The sequence below is a fragment of the Typopeltis vanoorti genome, chromosome 16 (genome assembly GCF_054136105.1).
Source record: "Typopeltis vanoorti isolate ZY-2024b chromosome 16, IOZ_Tvanoo_1.0, whole genome shotgun sequence".
Lineage (NCBI taxonomy): Eukaryota > Metazoa > Arthropoda > Arachnida > Uropygi > Thelyphonidae > Typopeltis > Typopeltis vanoorti.
In genome coordinates this window covers 37,539,523-37,562,508 of record NC_143564.1, presented here as the reverse complement: position 1 = coordinate 37,562,508, position 22,986 = coordinate 37,539,523, and the positions used below count along the sequence as shown (strand labels likewise).

At 34.7% G+C, this 22,986-nt stretch overlaps 1 protein-coding gene across 1 annotated transcript in view; it reads left to right on the top strand.

Annotated features, from left to right (window-relative positions):
• The window catches only part of tweek (transmembrane protein KIAA1109 homolog tweek), a 1,221,702-nt gene extending 1,199,182 nt beyond the window's left edge, over positions 1 to 22,520 (top strand). The window contains 2 exon segments of the mRNA XM_090406645.1: positions 2,985 to 3,114; positions 15,478 to 22,520. Coding sequence (XP_090262771.1) covers positions 2,985 to 3,114; positions 15,478 to 15,688 — 341 coding nt within the window. The 3' untranslated portion in view covers positions 15,689 to 22,520.
• The last annotated feature ends 466 nt before the right edge of the window (positions 22,521 to 22,986 follow it).

Sequence of the window (22,986 nt, the reverse complement as noted above, 5' to 3'; positions counted from 1 at the left end):
ACATCCTCCATAAGTAGAACAACCAACACGAAACAAGTCTGGAATAAAATTACAGAAAATGAAAAGCAGATATAAAACCTCCAGCTCTCTATCCTTGAACACGATAATTGTACAGTTGCTGATCCAACAGCAATTCTCAACATGTTTAGGAAGATCTTTGCATAAACATCGGCAGTGAGTTCCTTGCCCAAAAAGATCAAAACAGAGAAACAACAAATCCAGTTTTCTTCAAACGGCACTGAAGGATACAACAGGCCATTCACAAAACAAGAAATGAAATCTTTTTTGTTTAAATGCCATCGAATCACTGTTGGACCAGACAATATCCATTACAAGATGATAAAACATCTGTCACTATCGTCCATGGATTAACTGTTGCAGCTTTATAACATAATTTTCTGTAAGAGAATATTTCCTTATACCTGGCAAAAGGTGATTATAATTTGCCTTTCTTAAGCCATGCAAGGATTCCAAAATCCCCAAATAACTACCATCCAATTGCTCTGACCAGCTGGTTGTGCAAGATTCTGGAAAAAATTATTAACTCTTGCCTTTTATGGTTTCTTGTTAAAAACAACTTTTTTTTTTTTCCAGAACACAATCTGGCTTCCAAAAATATTCTACTACTGATCATCTTGTCTGGCTAGCATTATCCATTAGAGATGCCTTCCTAAAATGGGAGCATCTAGTATCAGTTTTCTTTGATATTGAAAAAAGCATATGACACTGCTTGGAGATTTGGAATAAAAGACCTACATAATATTGGGTTAGAGAGAATCCTCCTCTTTTTATGAAGATCATTTTATCTAAGCAAATCTTCCAAGTCCAAGTTGGAAATGCTCTCTCCCATCCATATCATCAAGAGGAGTAAGTCACATAAGGTTCTGTTTTAATTATCATGCTTTTACAATGAAGGTTAACTTAATAATAGAATAGAACAACTTCCTCCAACAGTAAGCAGTATCCTGTATGTGGATGGCTGTACCATCTTCTGTCATTCATGTAATATGACTCAGAAAGAGAGCTGCAGCAAGCCCTTGACCCCCCCCCCTTTATAAATGGATACTTACAAATGGGTTTAGATTTTCACAGCAGAAGATAGTTTGTGTACATTTTTGCTGCAGATGTTCTTTCGTCCTGACTCAGAACTCCTACTAGGACAATCACTAATCCCAGTTTCCAGAAGCCAAGTTCTTGGGGCTGATATTTGACAGCAAGTTCAGTTTCCTCACTCAGATTTATGAGTCAGTTACAGGATAAGTGTGATAAACCAATGAACATTCTACATGCTCTACCTTCCACCTGCTGGGGTGCTGAGAGATGTTCTTTGCTTGTTTCCTTTGTACAAAGCAAATCAAAACTTTATTACAGGTATCAAGTCTATGCTTTGGCCAGGGAGAGTACACTGTGATGGCAAGACCTTATTCACCATCAAGCCATCAGAATTGCAGCCTTATGACACAATGCACTGTGTCATAAGGCTGCTGTAACTGTGCAGTTTGTGGACATGAATGTCACCACACTTGACTGGCCTCCACAGAGCCATAATCTCAACCCTATTGGACATCTATGAATGAACTGGAGTGTCAGGTGAGATCAAGGGACCTCCTTACATACCTACAGGAAGAATGGTACAAAATTCCTATTGATCACTATTGTACACTTGTGGAACATATGCCGCATAAGATTTTGGCTGTCATCACAGTGAAAGGAGGTCCTACATCTTATCTCTTATAAAGGTGGACACCATGGCTGTTTGTTCCTCACACTATGTTGTCCATTAACTTCTTTCCAAGCAATTTATTCTCTACTGAATGGGTGCGGATCAATTTTCAATGCCCTCAGTTATCCTCATTTTCCCTTCCTATCCAGCCAAAATACACGATACCCTTCTATTTCTATACCTGTCAGAATATCAAATTCTACTAACCATGTTTCCCAATAATCTTTGGACCAGCTGAGGCTATCACTGCCACTAACTTAGTTTGAAATTTCCCCAGATTACTCTATTTGAAATTACCTAATATTCAAGAAGTAATATTGCATATAGTGGTGAATACTATAGTTATTCTCATGTTTCCTTGATCAACATTGTCCAAATACACATTCTGGCCACTGAATTAGAAACCTTTATGTAGATATGTCTTAACGTCATCACTTTTGCTGCATATATGGAAAATATTTGGTCACGTGCATCATCATATGTTCTAGGTCATCAGTTCCCAACCGGTGGTACGCATACCCCTAGGGGTATGTGCTGGGCTGTTCATGGGTACACAAAAAATCATCAATAATGGCGGAAGAACAAGTAAAGTAAACAAAATGCAAAACGTTAGTTATGGAACAATAAATGCCAGTATTTAAAAACATCTATTTTAAAAACAAGGGGTACAATTTATAGAAATGGGCATACAAGTGGGAAAAAGGTTGGGAAACGCTATTCTAGGCAAATATTTAAGAATGCAGCTGGTCAGTAATCATCAAAAGTGTAGATCACAATGAGGGAAAAAAATAAAATCTTTCGGTGTTCGATAAAAGACTTGTTGTGGGTGCCCGTCTGGCTGGTTCCACAATTTTGAAAACAGCAATGCTGACTGGTTTCTCAAAACGTGAGCTATCCTGGGTGTTTAATCAGTGAATAAATGGCCCACGTTGCTCGTCTAAGAGGTGTAACTATAGTCCTAAGACAATCTGTCAGGAATAAGATCACCATCATCTGAGAAGGCATGTATGAACAAACAGAACTTTCTCATTTTTCTTCCAGTTCCACTGATACTTCATACATTCATGGCAGCCATCTTCAGCTTGGCTGATGTTAAGTTTGTTGTACTAGGTGGCTGTTATTCATTTTGGTTTCCTGGTTAAAAACAGTATGGAGTTTATATTCTGATGATAATGAATTATTTTAAATGTACTTGATGATTCGAGTACATTTAAAATAATTGTTATATGAAATACATCGTAGTAACTGGTATTTTCTTTAGTAGGAAGCTTTGGAAAAAGTCAGTCACCAGACAGTGAGAGGAAAAGAAGGGTTGCTGATCCTACAGAAGCTTTACAAAAGGACTGGAGAAATTATCAGTGTCACACTTGGCATGTGGAACCTACTGTTAGGTGAGTTATTAAGTTAGGTCTTGATTTGCATCAAATGCAGTTGATTATTTAGGGAATGCTTTTTCATTATAGTTAACACATTTTCATGACATTACAACATAAGCAAAGTTTTAGCACCCTAAGTCATGACTTCAGATAAAGCTAACTTTCACTTTTGGATCTTAGAAGTAGTTTGTTTAGTCCAGTGCTTCCCAATTTGTGGCAGGGGCCGTGAATAATGAAAACAAATTGAAAATGTTTTAAGACTAAGTAGATTTTTTTTATCTTAAAAGAGATGTATTTTATTTTTATTATTTATTATTTCTTTTTTGTTCTTTTTTATATTTTAATGGAAAGAAAAATCACACATCGGTGCAGGTTCACAAATTTTGCTTCTTGCGTATTTTGGTGCGTAATGAATATTAGTAAATGTATGCTTATTCATATAAGTTTCATTTCAAAGCAGAAATCTAAGAATTGCAGTTTCAAATATTTCACCTGATATTGGTGTAGCAGTATTGAAACACATCCAGCACATTAAATTGTTATTAAACTTCTTTTATGTTTTTAATTCTTTCTTTATTACTAATCGTTTACATTTCATGTGCTTGTACTGCAAATGTACAATAACAATAGATCTATCTATATGAAAATATGAGATAATGTGCCATGTCAAATGTGTATGTAAGATACTAAAAATATAATATTTGCATTTGATTTTTGCAATATTCGCTGCATATGTTTTGTGTTGAATATAAATACAATAAATATTATAATAACATAGTCTAATTAAAATTTTTTTTCGAGAGGGTCGTGAAATATTTAAATTTTTCCAAAGGGGGGCCCTGACATCCATAAGTTTGGCAAGCACTGGTTTAGTCAACAGTTTTTTCTGAAGTATATTCCCTTTTAGAATATTATATATATATATACTAGCGAATTTATTATTATTTCATGACACCTCCAAGGAGTCCAAAGGCTCATCGAGGGAGGGCACCTGTTTGGAATCTTTTGAAGAAAAGGCTATCTCTTCATTTCCATTGAAACCTAGATTGTGGAAAAGATATATAGATGACATCATCCTAATCTGGAGTCATGGACCTGAGTCTTTAAAGAATTTCCTAGACCGCATTAACAGTCAACACCCAAAAATTCAATTTACTGCAGAATTAGAGATTGATGGCTGTCTTCCGTTTCTAGATGTCAAACTCACTTGTGTATCTGAGAAATTAAACATCTCTATTTACTGAAAACCCACTCACACCAACAGATATTTCCATACACATGGAAATCCCTATCACTATCCAACTCAAAACTTGGCATTATTTCTACACTAGGCAAACATGCTCACTCCTTCCTCTGAGAAGAAGAAGATATTAACAAAGAACTTCAATTTCTTTTTACAACCTTTCAGCAAAATGATTATTCAAAACAAACAGTAATAAGCTACTATTCCAACCACCTCCTAGCCATATTGAAGATAGAAATAGTGAAAAAGGCTACATATCCCTACCATATATATATATCAGTTCCATTTTGCCCAAATTAGCCAACATTCTTAAAAAATATGACATCTGGACTTCTTTCACTCTTCTACTTAAACTCTGTTTCTTGCTCAGTATGCCCAAGCAAAAACGTAACAACCTGAACTATCCTAGCATTTACTGTATTTGGTGCAACTGCAACATGCCTTTATTTGGCCAGGAATCCATCGAATTACATAAAAAGACATCACATGTGGCAGAACCAGAGCAAGTGCTCAGTTGAACCATGTCCTGAATTCTGCTGATGCTAATGACGAAAACTCCATCATTCATCCAGTCATATGGGACAAATCAGAAAATATCTTTCGATGCTATGATGAACTGGAAAGAAGAATTGTAGAATCTAAAGAAATGGTCCTCCATCCAATACATCTCAATACTAACCTCTCAGACTGTCATTGCGCTGCTATTCAACTTTGGCATTCACAAGACCTTGAATGCATGTGCATACCCAACAATGAAGAGATATACAGAACAGCTTCAAATGTTAATGTTAATGCTTTAATGTATAGATTTTTTCTCTCGCAATGTGTATTAGTAATTCGCTCATGTTATGCACCTGAAGAAGTCTTCTAAGATGAAACTAGTCGTGCAGTTTACTTAAATTAAAATAGTGTTTCTATTTTTTATTTCTTGACTTATAGTCATTTAATCTGTTTCAAAAAATACATCTCTCATCCAAGTAATCAGTTATATCATATATATATGTATATTATTGATCCCATACACAAGAGGTAGAAAAACCTATAGGTAAAACATCACTAATATTTAAGTTGCTTCTTCTCTTTTTGTAAATGAACTCTTAAGTTGTGTACTATCAAACCTACCCCCCCCCCCATTAATCAAAAAGATTAGGAGAGAAGAACTGATGAAAATGAAGTGTTTGTAAATGAGAATAATACTGTGAGTGTTAATGATAGAATGAGAATGCAAGATGGGACGGGGAAGTCAGGGGTAGACCAGAGAGACACAGTATAAGGAGAGTGAATGTGTGTATAAGGATGGCTGGGATGTATGGTGTAGTTGAAGAGATAGATAGGATAAGTGGTGATAAAGGCAATTGTGAGTAGTTAGGTATGAGGAAATCACAACCTACAAGTGGTATGAGTGGTTATAAACCTAAAAATAAATTGCTATGTTTATTTACATACCAGGAGCATCAGAAATACGGGAAATTAAATTGTTTCATTGATTGAGTTTATATGCACAAAAATTGTTGGAAAAGTGAAAACACAGTTAGATAAAGATGATATCCTGATGGGAATAGAAATTGAAGGGTATGATTGTTTTCATGAGGATAGAAGGACAAGAAGAGAGGGAATATGCTGTTGATGATTGGAGATGCAAGATGTAAATAGTGGCATTGGTTTTGAGTCAGTATGGTGTGAGGTTGACAGGAAAAGATATCTAGTCAGATGCTGCTATAGGCCAAGCAATGTGGTGGTGAAGAAATGCATAAGCAACTTAGGTTAGTAAACAGGGAAGAATGATTATGGATGATTATAATTATGGCAGTATAAATTGGAATGAGGAAAATGAATTTCTTGAGTTCCTGAGAGATCTGATAACTATCTTAGCCAAGATATTTATCAGAGGATGTGATCACCTGGGTTGTGGCTAGCCATATGAAGACTTCTGTGATGAAAGGATATATATGGAATTACGAGGCTGGTGATTATGAAAAGCTTAGAGGTATGGGATGGAATGAGGAGTTATGCAGGAGAGAGACAAATGCTGCCTGTGAACTGACCAAAAGATATTTAACAACATTGGTATGCAAATATATTCTGAAAGTGAAAAAAAAAATTGAATAAAGTAGGTATCGAATGGATAAATGAAGGAATTAAGCATGAAATTTGAAAGAAGAGAATACTGTGGAGGCAGCAAAGATGAATAATAGTAGCAATCAGTTGCATGAGGAGTTTAAAGGAGCACCAGGAAAAAAAAATTCTGTATGTATGCTGGACATGTTCTTTCCTAATATAAATACATTCTCAATAATTTTCATTAGCTTACAGCCTGTTACTTGAGCAGAAAGGAATGTTAGCAAGTATATCTAAGATACAATTCATTTCTGAGATGGTGAGTAGTACTAGCAGTAGCATCAGTTTCAAAGTACTGATACTTTCTCTGTTTAGTGACGATCACCCTTTGTCTGCACGGAGATATGTCTAAACTACATGCAAAATCGCTATCTTCGTAGCTAGAAAAATTTCCCTCATCAACATCAGTAGAGTAACAGCTACTCGAAAGGCAAAGGATCCAACTTTTCTACATCTCCAGAACTTTTCTATTTTTCACTCCATACAAACAAAATTCATGTATAAGTGCTGTGCTGCACCTTATGCCATTCAAAAGCAGAAATGTAAGCAGTACATTTCCCAAAAGAAAGAAAAGTATGGGGTAAAAAAAGGAAAGTTCTGTAGATGCAGAAAACTGGAGCCTTTGTCTTTCATGTAGCTCTTACTCTACTGATGTTGATGAGGGAAATTTTTCTAGCTATGAAGATAGTGATTTTGTGTGTAGTTTAGACACGCCTTCGTGCATAAGATGGTAATCGGCATTAAATACCTAGTCCACAGTTTCCATTCATAGGTAAGCCAGGAACTACTGAAGATTTTGACACAGCAACATTTTAGGCATCTTCCGTCTATTTCTAGATGATGATATTCTTTCCTTCTTAGTGGAACAGTCTTACTCTACCTTTATACTTGCCAACAACATCAGCAAGTTGAGTACAGGCTGCATTCTCACAGTACACTTGGAGCCCAATTGATATCAACATTACCACTTGATTCTAAATATGTCAATACTTTGTGATGTTATGACGTAAACACAATTCATTTCATTGTGAAGTATTTGCATTTTCAGAATAATGAGGAATATGATCAGGCAACACATCCTTGCCCAGTCCTCAACAAAATTTACGATTTTCTGATGAAAATTCGTCAGAAATTTAGATCACTATATTTCCTGAGAGAGAGATGTGAATATCAATGAAAGCTTTATGCCATTCAAAGGCAGATTGAAATGTAAGCAGTGTATTCCCCAAAAGAGAGCAAAGTATGGGGTGAATTTATGCTTTGCAAAGCACAAAGTGGATAACTTTGGGATTTCAAACAATATAGGGGAAAGCAGACTGTACACGAACATGATAAATATTTGGATCTTCCCTTGTAGGGACTGTAGTAATGGAATTACTAGACCCCTTGCTGGGGAAAGGTTACTGAGTTACAATGAATAACTACTATATGTGTCCTGAACTTGCTGATTTGCATTTACAGCATCATACAGATTGTTATTGTACCTAAATGCAAAAAAAAAGTGAGACATCGTCCAGATCTAGCGTCAGGAAAACTGTTGAAGGTTGAAATCTGTGCTTAGCAGTGAGGGAAAGTCTTTGCACTACATTGGAAAGACAAAAAAAGATGTTTTTCTGCTGTCTTTCCTGCACAATCCATCAATGGAATCAGTGGAGAAGCATGGTTTCAGGAAAGATAAACCCATTGCTGTGTGTGTGTGTGCATATACCGACACTGTTGGAGGAGTCTAGAAGTGTGATTAGTAGCTATCAGTTTACTCTCTAATGAGGGAACAGTGTAAAAAATATTATAAAAAAAGTGTTTGGAGATATATTGATTTTATTATTTCGAAGAGTTTCCTCCTGTACAAGAAAAGATATGTCTCCTATAACCAGTCACTACCCAGACTGGGTAGTGACCTTCTCTCATAATGTAGAACAGTAATACAGCTCCTAGGAGCTAAGTTCACATTATGGGTAAATATCAAGAATAGTGATCAGAGCTTGTTCCACCTTTGCTATGAGGTGCCTCAGCTTGCACTACCTTAAAGGTCAATTGCTGCACTATCCAGGTATTTGCTTACGCTTGGAATTGCCAAACTTTATATAGTTTCTAATATTCAGCATGAAACTCTTTGAGTTTCTTATTCGGCTAAGAAACAATATGGGATGTAATATCCCTTAACTTAAATAAGTTATGTCGCCGAATTGAAGCCTTTGGATCTTCATATATTTCGTAATATAATTATTTATTTATTATAGATACAAAGCTGAATTATGACAAGTGTCACTGTTGAAAATATGAAAAGAATTATATTTTTTCAATTATCGTTACACGAAACAAATGCACTGTGATCTAATGGCGATATTCATTTGTGCTTGTCATTGCACGTACGTCATTAGATACACTGCAGCTTGGACAGTGTATCATATGCTTCTGCACGTTATTTCTGTGAGATATGAAACGTTTATTATTGGTGCATGTTCGTGGTGAACTATTTTTTGTAAATCTTATTTTATTTTGTTAAAATAACATATAATTATTTATTTATTATAGATACAAGGCTGAATTATGACGAGTGTCACTGTTGAAAATATGAAAAGAATTATATTTTTTCAATTATCGTCGAAACAAATGCACTGCGATCTAACGCCAATATTCGTTTGTGCTTGTCATTACTATTGATATGAAACTTTTATTATTGCTGTTTGTTCATGGTGAGGATGAAATATTTTTAATAAAGCAATTTTTTAATATGTAAAACAGAAAGATTACCAAAACAAGCCTTAAAGTACAAGCCATTAGGAAAAAGAAAACCAGGACGTCCTCTTTTAACAATTCAGCGATGACTTCTAAGGCCGAAATAGGCCATGCTAGGCCTCAATCCTTGATACCCATGATGGTGATGATTTATTAATAAATTCGTTACTGATTGGGATTTTTTTTTTTTTTTTTTTTATATGCAGCACCCCATTTAAAATTTTCGCCGGCCGCCACAGATGTAGGATATGAACACAGATTGGGGAAATATAGTTTGCAATCCTTATGAATAGGAGAAAGAGAGGGATATGATTGACACATTTAAGTTGGTAAAGGGCTGTTACTGGATTAATATGGTTAATAAGAAATTTTTCATAGAATGGGGAAAGGAGGTAGGACATCCCTGGAAGCTCTACGCAGGGGCATAGGAAGCAGATTCTTGCATGGAGAGTGGTTGGTGAGTGGAATGCATCCTGACATTGTGGCAAATGCAGATACATTGAATGAATTTAAAGCACAGTTTGATGGTCTTTGTATATAACAGTGTTTATCTCCTATGATTAGTCTTTTGACTCCATGGATTTCTGGTGTTAATAATAATAAACAAGGTAAAGGACATGGACTTGTCATTACAGACACTATATTCCAACAAAAAGAGATGTATAAATTCACATGCAAAGAACACATAAGAAATAAGAACAATAGACTATGTTATTGTTGATAGTGAAATCTTTATGCTGGTTCAGGATACTTTGTATGCAAAGAATTTGAAAAAGGAAGTGATCAGTGATCGTAATTTAGTTTTCAGAAAAAAAACATATGTAAGAGAGTTTTAAAAATAATCACAATTAAGCAGCTTTCTGAATAGAACCATAGATATTACTAGAGAACAGAATGAAAGAATTTGCAAACCTTAGAGAATCAGTGACACAACATGAAGAAAACATTGATTGATTTGGCTAGCAGAGGAAAGCTACAAAGTTTTCTGTAAGGAAAGGAAATGCAGAAACTTCAGTGTAGACCCAAAATAAGTTAAGAGTCAGTGAAAAGAAATCATATCAAAACTTACTGGGGGAAAATGAGTAAAGATAGCCAAACACAAATCATGATGGTCAAAATATGTTCAGTAAATTATTAAAAAATCTTAGAATGGAATGAGATGATAACATAGGTGATGTAATAACTAAAATAATTTATTATTTTCTGTATTTCACCAAAGTCAAAAAGAGGGCAGTTCATAAGTAAAGGTAGGTGTATGCAGACACTACCTGAGTAAGAGAAACTAATATAAAGAGGCAAGGCAAATCCTAAACTGCACCACTTAGCACATCTGATTGATACTTGAGCTGAAGGTCAGAGAATAAGCATTTCCCAAGCCTGAGATAGTTTTATGCATCCAAACCTATTCAGATTAAGACTGTTTTTTTTTAGGGACGAAGCAGATTCAAGGACCAATCTTTCATACTGTATTTTCTTCTGTTGAGTAAAGTGGCCAGTATTGCATATATCAGGGGTCTTCAAAAGCATGGCCTGCGGAGCTCTTTGCCATGGCCCGCTGGCCATTTTGAAAAAATAACTACTTAACATTAAAATGCAATTAAATAAAAAATAATTTCGATGAAGCCTGCGGGCCACTAAGCTATACTGCCGTATTTAGAATTGTAAGATGCTTTTCAGATTCACAAGGAACGCTGTGCATTTGATACTTTACATAAAATCCTACAAAAATAAATATTGAATAGACATGCTTCTTCAGCCAACTGCCAGCGCCAAGCAGTACTTAAGTACTAGTACTAATGTTGCAGGTAGATGGCTGAAGCAGTAGTTCATTCGAGTGCGCTGTCTAGTGCCTTCCAGATACATCTCGATACTTCGTTATTTTCATATAAATACAAGAGGATTTCATCCACAGTCAGTCAGTCGTGAACAATGTGATATTCATGTATAAGTGCATGCAGTTTCATCGTGTCAGCCATAGCCTATTGTGGTTTTATATTGCCATATAAAATTTTTTCATTAGTGTGTGAGACATATTCAATGGATAATAATTGTTACATGGCCATTTTGGATCATTTTTTGGATTCACCTTCCATCACTATGGCGTCTACGAGTAAAAAGCGTAAATCAAGTGATTCTTGTCAGGTTTTTAATGAAAAGTGGACCAATTTGTACTTTTTTGTGCTGATTGACAATAAGCCAGTGTGTTTAATTTGTCATGAGTCAGTATCAAAAGAATACAATATAAAATGACACTATGAGACAAAGCATGCATCCAATTTCGATCACCTTCAAGGGTGGCTTCGTGTGGACAAAGTGAACTATCTCCAAATTGATTTAAAATGCCAGCAGGGTACGTTTAAAAGGCAGAGGGAAGAGAGCAAAGCGTGCGTCAAAGTAAGTTATGTAATAGCTGAAACAATTGCTAAAAAATCAAAAGCCTTCTTGGACGGCAAGTTTGTGGAAGAGTGTCTCATTGCTGCTGGGAATATTCTGTGCCCAAATAATAAGGAAGTGTTTAAAAAAAACGAGTTTGTCTGGGGTAACTGTAGCACGACGTGTCAAAGAACTTGCCAATGACATTGAAGGAACTTTATAAAAACAGTCGTCTGAATTTACGTCATATTTACTTGCTTTAGATGAGAGCACAGATGGGAAAGATACAGCACAACTGGCTATCTTTGTTCATGTCATTTATCAACAATTCAATGTGACAGAAGAACTGCTAGTGCTCATACCTATGAAAGGAACGATGAAAGGCAGTGATATTCTTGAAGCCGCCAAGAAGACGATCCAGCATTTCGACCTCTGAGGGTGTGGTAACTGATGGTGTCTCTGCTATGTGAGAAAGAACGAAGGGTTTGTTGCACTGTTACGGAAAGAACCAGAACTAGAAGGAAAAAAATTTCGTCCATTACCACTGTTTAATCCACCAGGTGAATTTGTGCACGAAAACTATTGGACTTGAGAATGTCATGAAAGTTATTGTGACTGTCATCAATGTTATTAGGGGCAAGAGGATTAAATCATCATCAATTCCAAGAATTTTTGATCAAGAGTGCGAAGCGGATCACGGCGATGTTATAATAATGTGCGTTGGTTGAGCAGAGGGAAGGTTCTTAAAAGAGCCTTTGACTTAAGGAGTGAAATATCGCAGTTCATGCAAACCAAGGGGAATCTGATTGCAGAATTTAACGATCCGAAGTGGATGACAGACTTTGCCTTTGTGACTGACATCTTGTTGCATATAAGTGACCTAAATATTGTAGCTGCATAATTAAATATGCAGCTACAATCCAAAGATCAACTGGTGCACACTCTGTTTGATCACATGAAAGCTTTTGTAGCCAAGCTCAAACTTTGGGAGGCACAACTCGCAAAAAAAGACTTAACTGAAGTTGGACTTCAGCTTCTCGCTGAGTCCAACTGTTCATCTCTTGATGAATACGCTACAAGATTAGCTATGTTGCGAAGCGAGTTTGGAGAGAGATTTAGTGATTTTCGTAACCAACAGTCTTCTTTAGATTTATTTTCAATGCCATTCAGTGTCAATGTTGCCAAAATGCCAGGCTCAGTACAAATGGAGCTGCTTGAACTCCAAAACAACTTTTCTTTGAGAGAAAAATTATTCAATGTGCCCTTGCTTACATTTTACAAAGACTACATTTCTGAGGATGCACTCCCTAATCTTCACCAGCATACTTTGAAGATGTGCACTTTGTTAGGAAGCACTATTATGTGAGCAGTTCTTCTCCAGAAGGAAGCATGTGAAGTCCAAGACAAGAACTCAGATTATGGACCAACATCTCGAGAATACTCTGCACATAGCGACTTCCAACATCGACAAGCTGGTAAAGGAAAAGCATTGCCAAGTTTACCATTGATATTGTAAAAAATGAATGTCTTCTTCATTAAATTATCTTTTTTCAAGTATTGATTGTATTTACTTATCATGAATCCTACCTACGCTCTTAAAGCTGAGTTTGTTTATTTTTATAGGATTTTATGTAACGTATCAAATGCACAGCATTTCTTGTAAATCTGGAAAGCATCTTACAATTCTAAATACCGCAGTATAGCTTAGTAGCCTGCAGGCTTCATTGAAATTTTTAATGCAGTCTGAAAGGTTGAAGACCCCTGGCATATATAGTGAAGTTCAGCATTGCAAACATTACCAATCAAAGCAAATGCAGATGTGTTAAGTGTGTCTGGATCATGTGGCCAAATGGGATAAAACACATAATCTACATAACATATCCAGAGTGCACTTCTAAGCATAGTATTTTTGCTACTCTATGTAGATAGTGTGTTCTCCATTTGGTCACATGGTTCCAGACACCCTGAACTCCTTTTTAATACATTCGAAAAGTTCAGCATCCCAGGATTCAGTTCACACATCCACAAGATGGAAACTTTGTAACTATTTAGTCTCTAAATCCAACATTCTCAAACCTGTAGTCCCTTCCATCACATGATGCTTTAGATAAGGATTTCTCAAACTTTTTCTACGACGGAACACTTCACAAATCCTGAAATTTTCACGAAACACCTTGGTTATTTTGTAATGTATTAATTAATAATTAATTGGTAATTTAGCTGGTTTTATTATTAATTAATTAAACATCAATTAAAGTTTAATTTAATTGATTTAATTAAAGTGTCAATAAACAAACCATCATTAAATTAATTTGTGCTGATTTTCATTGACATATCCTATTCTGATCACCAAATATATTTATAATATTATTATTATAAGTACTTACGAGTGAATCCAGACTTTTCTCCTGTGTGCTGGTAGTTTTCTCCTCCTTTTGTACATCCTGGTGATCTTTGTAGGCTTGAGGTGGATGACTCACTATCTCTTCTGTCACAAACACCTTCATTAAGAGATTTCTTAATACCAAAATTAAACAAAGTGCCTTGTCTCTTATTCATATTATAATTTAAATCTGTATTCCTATTACTTTTAAAAAAATCACGGCACTCCAGTTTCAGAACAAGCACTTACACACTGCAATACGAACTTGCGAAGAAAGTATTCAGTATTAATAGATTTGAGAATCGGATACAGACTATCTTGATCTTCAATTTCAGTGGAAAAATTTTCTTTATACTTCCTTGCTGATTGGTTACTGACATTTGCAACACAGATGTTATTTCATTCAGTTTTGAGAACATGCCGCCCATTGTTATAATCGGCTTGCAGGCAATTTTTATGATCGGTCATAAATGCCGGTATTCTCTTTCCTGATTGTTGAAAGATTTCGATGTGTGAAAATTAACGATAATTCATGAATATTTCCATGTTTAAAAATATGGCGCTAGGTTACTGACATTTGCTACACAGAAGTCATTTCCTTCAGTTTCGAGAACAGAGGATATGCCACCATTGTTATAATCCTCTTGCAAGCAATTTTTATGACCGTTCATAAACAGTGGTATTCCCTTTCCCAAATGTTGAAAGATTTCTATGTGTGAAAATTAACGATACACAGATGTTATTAGGCATTCTGGGTCTGAGCTTTTCAACATATTCATGAATATTGTTCTCCTCAGAATATTTCTACTGTAAAATATTTATTCATGAAAAATGCTTAGAAAACTAAAATGACAAATTCTAGAACTTCTCACGGAACACCTATTCACCTTACATGGAACATTAGTGTTCCGCGGAACACAGTTTGAGAAACCCTGCTTTAGATGATTATCTCCCAGTAACCATATACAGTCAACTAAATGTAGCAAACACCAGTACAGAAATTTCACACATTATAGCAAGCTACCAAAAAAGTCTCTACTGAAGTTCCATAAGCACAATGCTTTTCTGAAGAAAAATTCACTATGAAAATTATTCCTGTGGTTCCTACACATTTGCTGTAGTGAAAGTTTGACTGCAAATTCCATTTTCACCTACATCATTTCCTCCTTCCTTCCAATCAATGGGCCCTTTAAATTCCCTTATAATAATTACTCACCCTGTAATCATTGAGTAAATCTTTCTTTGTACTCCTTAGTCTACAGCAGGAACTAACTATATATTTTGTTCTCAATCTCTCACTAGCTAGCATTAAATGTGCTCTTGTCCATGAACTAGCCTTCATACTGAACTTCTATTTATAATAACTGCTTTTTTTTTATCTGTCATCAGTAATATATCCCTCCCCATCCGCACACTGAATTATATTGATGTTAAATATATGTGCAGTTGTAGAATAATGCATCTTTCAGAGGATAAAAAAAAAATTACTTATTTTATAAATAGGATTTTTTTCTTTTACTAGGTTACTGTCATGGGCAGGTAAAGGAATAGAGCCATATGGAGTTGATTATATCCTACAGAAGTTAGGCTTTGCACATGCACGGGTTACAATTCCTAAGTGGATGCAAAGAGGTTGTATGGATCCACTCGATAAAATTTTGGCAGTTGTTATGGAAAAAATGATTGGTGCTGTAAAAGAATCCAGAGAAGAGTTATCATTTGGTCATAAATGAAATAGTGGTTTCGATGAATTGTGGTATTTAAGAAGTATTGAAAAAGCATGAGCTAATATGATTTTTTGTGTGTTTTATGAGCATTAAACAAAAAATGTACATTTCTGTATTTATTTAAATATTTATTTATTTATCTATTTAGAACTACCATTTATTTTTTTAACTCTTACTGAAGATATCCTAGTCAAGATTTTTATCAAATGCTTAAATAACATGATACACAATATCTGTATAAAAGGTCATTATGTGTTAGTTGTAATTTTTCATTAGTGAATGAAATGCTCAAGTCATATAAGAAAGTGTAAATACATGGTGCAAGTGACATATTCGTGTACAGCTATACTTACTGAGAAAAAAGTTACATATGTTAATGCCATGATGTTAGACTATACTTACAAAAATAGTTTTACCATGAAACAAACCTTAGAAAAGAAGTATGTATGTATGTATATATATAGTGTATTACAATTACTGTCATGTTTTATATGTACATTATGAAATGTAGTAGTAAAATTTAAAATTTTATATAAATACCATTCTACAAAACAAAAGTGCTCTGAACAGTATAAATATTAAAAAAAAAAAAAAAACTGGATTTCTTTATTATGAACTGTATTTCTTCTGACAGTTGAATCTACTGTAATAATATTTTATACATTCATACTGAACCTTCAGTAATGTATGTATGAAAGAGATACAACAGATGATATTCAAACTGTTCTGCATTTATTCTCATTTTAAACATTCAAAATTCAGTGCTGTACCTCATGAAATTAATTCAGAAGAGGGGAGGGAATGTGTTTTGTACTTAGCAAATTATAGTTCCATTTGTATGTCACGAAAGGAAGACTATACTATTATATATTATTATATGAATAGGTTAACACAAGTTTTCTTGTGTCGGTATGAATATAGTAGCTGATATAGTGTACTCTCACAACAGCAAAAATTATAACAAATTTGCTCATTATAACCTACCGAACAGTCTCCTAACTAAAGTCTCATAGGCACAATACTGTTCTAAAGAAAATTCATTATAGCAATCTGTCCACTATAACAAACTGCTCGTAAGGACCCTACAAGTTTGCTGTAGTGGGAGCCAACTGTATGTATTTCAGAGTATATGTATATAAATTATTGTGCCTCTGTGTAATTTTAGATCAATCTGCCTTTCTATATGGTTTTTGAGTGTTGCCTTCAACATATTTATTATATGACTGCATTAGACTGCCCACTTCTCAGCCATCTTCCATATGAAAAAAAGTGACCTTCCTATTATATATGAATAGCAACTATAGCTATTTGATATAAACCCTCCTCCTTGCTGAATACTGCAGCTTTCCCTCCCCTTTTTTATGAATATTCTTCACTTAAAATAGTTTATAATGCCTTATCATAGCTTTTACTGCAGTTAACATTTTTTATAACATCGACATAGCCTGTAAATGTTGCTTTATATAAAAGAAGTCTAGTTATGCAGATCACTGGATCTCTCTAGTTTTATAAAAAAAAAAAAAAAAAAAAAGAAGAAGAAGAACAAAGCAGTTATTATAATTACATTTTATAGGCATGTTGAGAAGAAAAAAACTGCTGTACTATTGGATATGAATGCCATTCAAAGTTTAAATGAAAAAAAACAAAAAAAACATGAACAATGGGGGTCCTTTCTAGAAATTGAGCAAAAGTGCAATAAGAAATATTTTTCTGCTGGAAAGCCTTGATAATAAATGAATCACGACAAAATATGGCAGCAGTTAACCTACCATGATAATTCTAACCCCATGACAGTTGAATGATAACTCATTATTCAAAATTACTATCTATAAGTGATAAATTATTTTATTATTATTTCCACCTTATCCTATTAAAATAACAGGATCTTTTTTATGTAAATACAAACAAATGGATAGATAACTAACATTTAATAAGGCTCATGCAGATCGAAATACTGGCCTCAATCACTGCCTGCATCCAAAGCCAGATAGTATGCAAATATGCAGAGTGGTCAGTTTAACTGTAAAATATTGAGATTAAATTAAATTTATTTTTAAAAGATTTGTAAAAATTATCAGTTTGTTTTTTAATAGAACACAAATTTTTGTTAACTGAATTTGTACTTGTCTGCATATTCTTAGGTCTTCATTTGTGTTGAGATTTATTTGGTTGAAGTAATTTGTATTTGCTTCATAGCGAGGTAAGACATATTTAATAATACAGGACCACCATGAGTCAAGAGACTCACTGCAGTTGGTCAGCTAACTCAAAGTCCCACAATTACTCTTCCATCTTCTTATTCACATAGTCCCAATATCACTTTGAAGTAATTAAATTTCTTCATTACCTCAAAATCCAGATAACACAATCTGGCTTTTGGTATTATTTGAATCTTATGCAATTGTATCTTCTGTGTATTCAGTCACTATTACCACTTCTCTGTGTTGTGTTCACTACTATTTTGCAGGATATATCTCTTACACTTCATATACTACTAACCCTAGATCCTTATTGCCTCCACTTCCACCAAGAGAACCTGCTTGTCTTGCTAGCTCTTTGGTAAAAGCCACTAGAGGTTTGAATCCTATATAAGGCATAAATATTTGTAAAAATCTTCTCTGGATGAGTTTTTATAAAGGCTAGTCTAAAAAGTAAAAAGAAGAGAAGCAGCTGCCCTTCACCTATGGATCTCAAAGTTCTGCACCATTCCAAATAACTCTCCCCATCTTTGCATTATCTGCAAACAGTTGAATGTTAGCCTATTTACAATATCATTGACATAAAAGTTGAATACCACTGGCTCAGTTAGCTCTGTGGAATCTACTTCTATTCTCCTCTATCTGTCAGATAGCTAATTATTATTCATTTTATCGATTCAGTCTAGCCTGACAGATATCAGATCTAAACCCATTTGTTGCAACTTAAATATCATTGTCAAATACATTTGCAAAATCTAGAAAACTCGTAGTATATTCATTCCACCTCATCTGCATAGGCACTCTTATTAATTCTTCCAAAATCTTACTTATGGAAGAAATTAGCATTTTCATGAAACACATGATAAAATCTCATTCAGTTATAGAACCTTGTAATACTAAGTACAGAGTTCTTACATTTATTTAGAGTGCTATTTTATATACTTCCAGTCTCTTCTATTCTCTGCTCTCTTTCTAAGAAGCCTGTTTTGTCATAATGAACCCTGATAGTGGTGCAGTTTAATGATCACCAATATGCAACCTGATCACTCATGCAGCAAGGTTATATGTCTGTAATAATTTCTCCTCCTCCTCCTACTGGTACATAAAAGCATCTTGGACTGCTAGTCTCCTCTAAATTAAAATGTGAAGAATATTCTAATTTTTCTCTCCTTACTGTACTGTATCCTTACTGTATCTTACAGGCTTGAGCCTCATACTCCTCATGCAACTGTTCTCCAGTTCTCTCTTTATATGCTTTCTATACCCTCTTTTTCCTGTTGAATTTCCCTAGTCATCCATTTTAGCCCTTGAGGTATACAATCTATTGATTGCTATTAAAATTTTTTCTTAACCATTTTCCATCCATTGTACTGCTCCAAACTGATTTCTTAGTCTATTATTGAGATCTGACTGCCTTATAATTACACATAAATTCCTTTTGCATGATTATTCATCCTTCAAGTCAGAATTATGTAATTATGCACGCCAACTGAGAGCAAGAATGACATCTCAGTCATAATCAAATCATCTGATGCTGTGACCAATTCCAAAATGTTTGATCGTCGTGTTCCCTCCAAAACATGCTACCTAAGACAATTGTCCTTCAAAAATTCAGTTCACTTATTACTATATGCTTCCTCTGTCCAGTTTATATTGCTATAGTTGAAGTCCTCCATAATGATTACCCACTTTACACTCACCAAGCTAATTTACCTAAATATTTTCTGCTCATCACTATTTATATTTCCTGATCTATAGCAGCATCCCACTAAATATCTTGTCTTATAAACTTCTGTCTCAATAGTGTCATTTCCACTCTGATTCATCACTCTGAGAGTGCACAATTCATCTCCTATCATGAGTAACACTCCACTACTGCATTTAGCTTTCTTATCGAGCCAAAATATGCTATACCCTTTGATTTCTATCCCTGTTAGAACATGTTTCACCAATGCTAATAACCTTTGGATAATCAGTGCCACAAACTCATTCCCTTTATTTCTAATCCCTGCCCTTGCAACTGTAGTTTCCCTGCTCTGACACACTCGCTTGCCCAGCATCATTCTATGCTCAATGCAATCCATCTTTTGCATACAGCTCCCATCTGTCCTCAAAGGTATGCCAAGAGAGTGTGTATCAGAGCAAGTAAACTACAGTTGCAAGGGCAGAAAGTAGCAGGGATGGCCTCATGTGCAGAATAGTGGCTTGAAGGGTATATATTACATTGCAGAGACAAGTGTAGTTTGTGGCACTGATTGGTTTAGTCTTTCCAAAGATTATTATTATTATTTGACATCTCCAGGGAGTCCAAAGACTCATCGAGGGAGAGTGTGCCAACAGCATCGAACGATTAGTCCCCTTCCAACTACTAACTGTGCTCAAACTTACTTAACTGAGCCTCTATCAATCGACCAACTTTTGCCGGCTTATTATCAGTGAAACTTGGTTAACTGAGAAAGATGTTCTCATAGGAATAGAAATCAAAGAGTATAACATATTTTGGCTAGATAGGAAAGCTAAATGCAGTAATGAAGTATTGCTCATGATACTGGATATAGTTTCCCAACTGTAGTTTCTCTGTTTCTTTGCATACAGCTTCCATCTATCCTCACCTCATTTCACTGCCATTATCACACTCACTGTAATGTTCCCCCAAGAAAGCACTCCCCTAATACTTTACTCGCATATCTCGAATCTCACATCTCCATTCATTCTTCTCAACACTTTCTACTTCCACTCTCTCTCCTTTCCTTCTTCTCCTAGTTTCCTCCGCCATTCTCTTGCCTTGTTCTCTTATAGCTACTCTTGCTCTCCTTTTGCTAGGTAATCTTGCCATTTTCACACTCTATTATTCCCCCAGGAAAGCTCCTTCCTGGGGAACTTTTCTCTTTTTTTTCCTCTTTCCACATATCCTACATTCACACAATCATGGCCATCCGTTAAAACATATCCCTCTGACATGCTACTCATATCTACAAGTTGACACTCACCTCTTTCTGCATGCACTATTTCCAGTGCTCATAAAACCTGAGACAGTAACATTCAAGTCACCCACTGCTTCCCACCATCTACATTTAATGCGTGCATATATACATCCTTGTTCCTCACAGGATGCACATATGCATACTTACAATTTTCCCAAGGTGCTAGAGTGCTCCGGGCCCTTAAATTGGCTAATTTTTGGGGTGCCCAGCCTGAGCCTTATGTGCCTGTGCATAAGTATTGCCCTGCACATGCATAGCATGCTGCAAAATCGTCCTGCTATGCTATAAATAATGTAGTCTTTAAATGGTTATGGACCAGGTGAACAGTGTTAGCTCTGACAGCTGCCATGATGGACACAATACAGACAAATCATGCAATAAACAGTCAAACTCAGTAGCACAAACTTACAAGTATTAGTGAATACATACACACACAAAAAAAAAAAATTCTGTCTTAATATTAAAACTTTAACTCCTCATGTTGATTTGCATCTTTCTTTTGAAAAAATATCTAAATTAATTGAATATACTTTGCACAATATGTTATCAGATTTTATTCTAGAAAAATAAATGTCCACTCTGCAGGAATTAACACCAGGTTATATGCTGCTAGTGCAGTCCAGGAAAATTATGACCTGTGCATCCCATAATAATTTGACTATACATAATTTTACTACACAAAGACATTGAGAGTAAATGTTAAGGTCGAGAAAATTTGATATAAAACAGAAGGAAATGGGGGTGAAAAAGTGAAATGGAGTTTCATTCTTAGATAACATATAATCAGCACCATCAGATGATTAGTCTGCATTGAAATGCTTAAAAGTGTTATAAAATTTTACTTTTATCAGTTATTTTGCTGTTTTTCTCTTTCTTTTAAATTTTTTGCACAACTTTATCATTATTGGACCCTTTACTACAAATCCCATAGAAAAGTATAATATACCCATATTATATTAATAATGTGGATAGGTTTAGAGCTAAATAATCTGGAAACTCTGCTGTAGAGACTAAACATGGAACAATTTCAAGCATTCAATAAGTAGGGCCATAATCTCATACTAGGTGATGAAATTCCACCTAAGATAATGGTCAAGTGTTACAAGGTTACATCGAATATCAGAAGCATATAGAAACATACACTCCCATTTCTTTATATCTTATATCAGAATTCTCTGATCTTAATATCTTTAACTGTCATCTTGATTTTACATTTATCTACATGAAATAAACACTGCCAAATTATATATAGCTTAAGCATGTCTCTTAAATATTGCAAAATTAATAATGATTACAGTACAACTTTACAGGGCTAAAATTCAATATGATTGGTACACAATTAATTCTAATGAGAATAAAATGCATTGAGATGTTGGTGGAATTTAGGAACAGAATGTGGTGTTATAGTGTTAGTTGGTAAAGCATACATTTATGTAAAAACTAAAGAATTTAGTAAAGTTCTGATCTTGTATATTTGTCATATTCAGTGTCATGAATAGAAAAATAGTATATTTCATAAAAATGTTCTTGTATAATAGAATAATCTTGGTGATATGTTGTAGAATGCTTATGTATATATGAAATAAGACCACCAGTGAGAAATAACTAGTCATTTTTTTTTTAACTGTACTCAATAAAACATTTCAGTGATATCAATTGTAGAAGTTACTGAGATAAAAATTTACAGATTATGGATAACTCATATGCACGATTTGTATGCTTCTTCAAGTCTACCCCATTATGAATTTTAATTTTGAGAAAATTGGGAAGATAAGATTGGTGTATTGCCTTGAAATAATGCTTGGAGAATAAGGAATTAATTAATTGTGGATTAACTTGGAATCAAGATCAGGAATCACCAACCACACATAAAATTTATTCTTATTTTTGTATTATTATGTGACACCTCTAGAGAGTCCAAGAACTCAACAAGGGAGGGCACACTACTCTGTTATTTAAAAATTACATGATGTTACCAATAAAGTTATATAGTAACTTAAATATTAGACTGAAAACAAAATTGATAAGAAAAATTGTAAAAAATACAGACCAATTACATTATTCAGCCATGCTTACAAAATATTCATAAGAGTATTGCAGAACAGAATAAAGAGCACATACG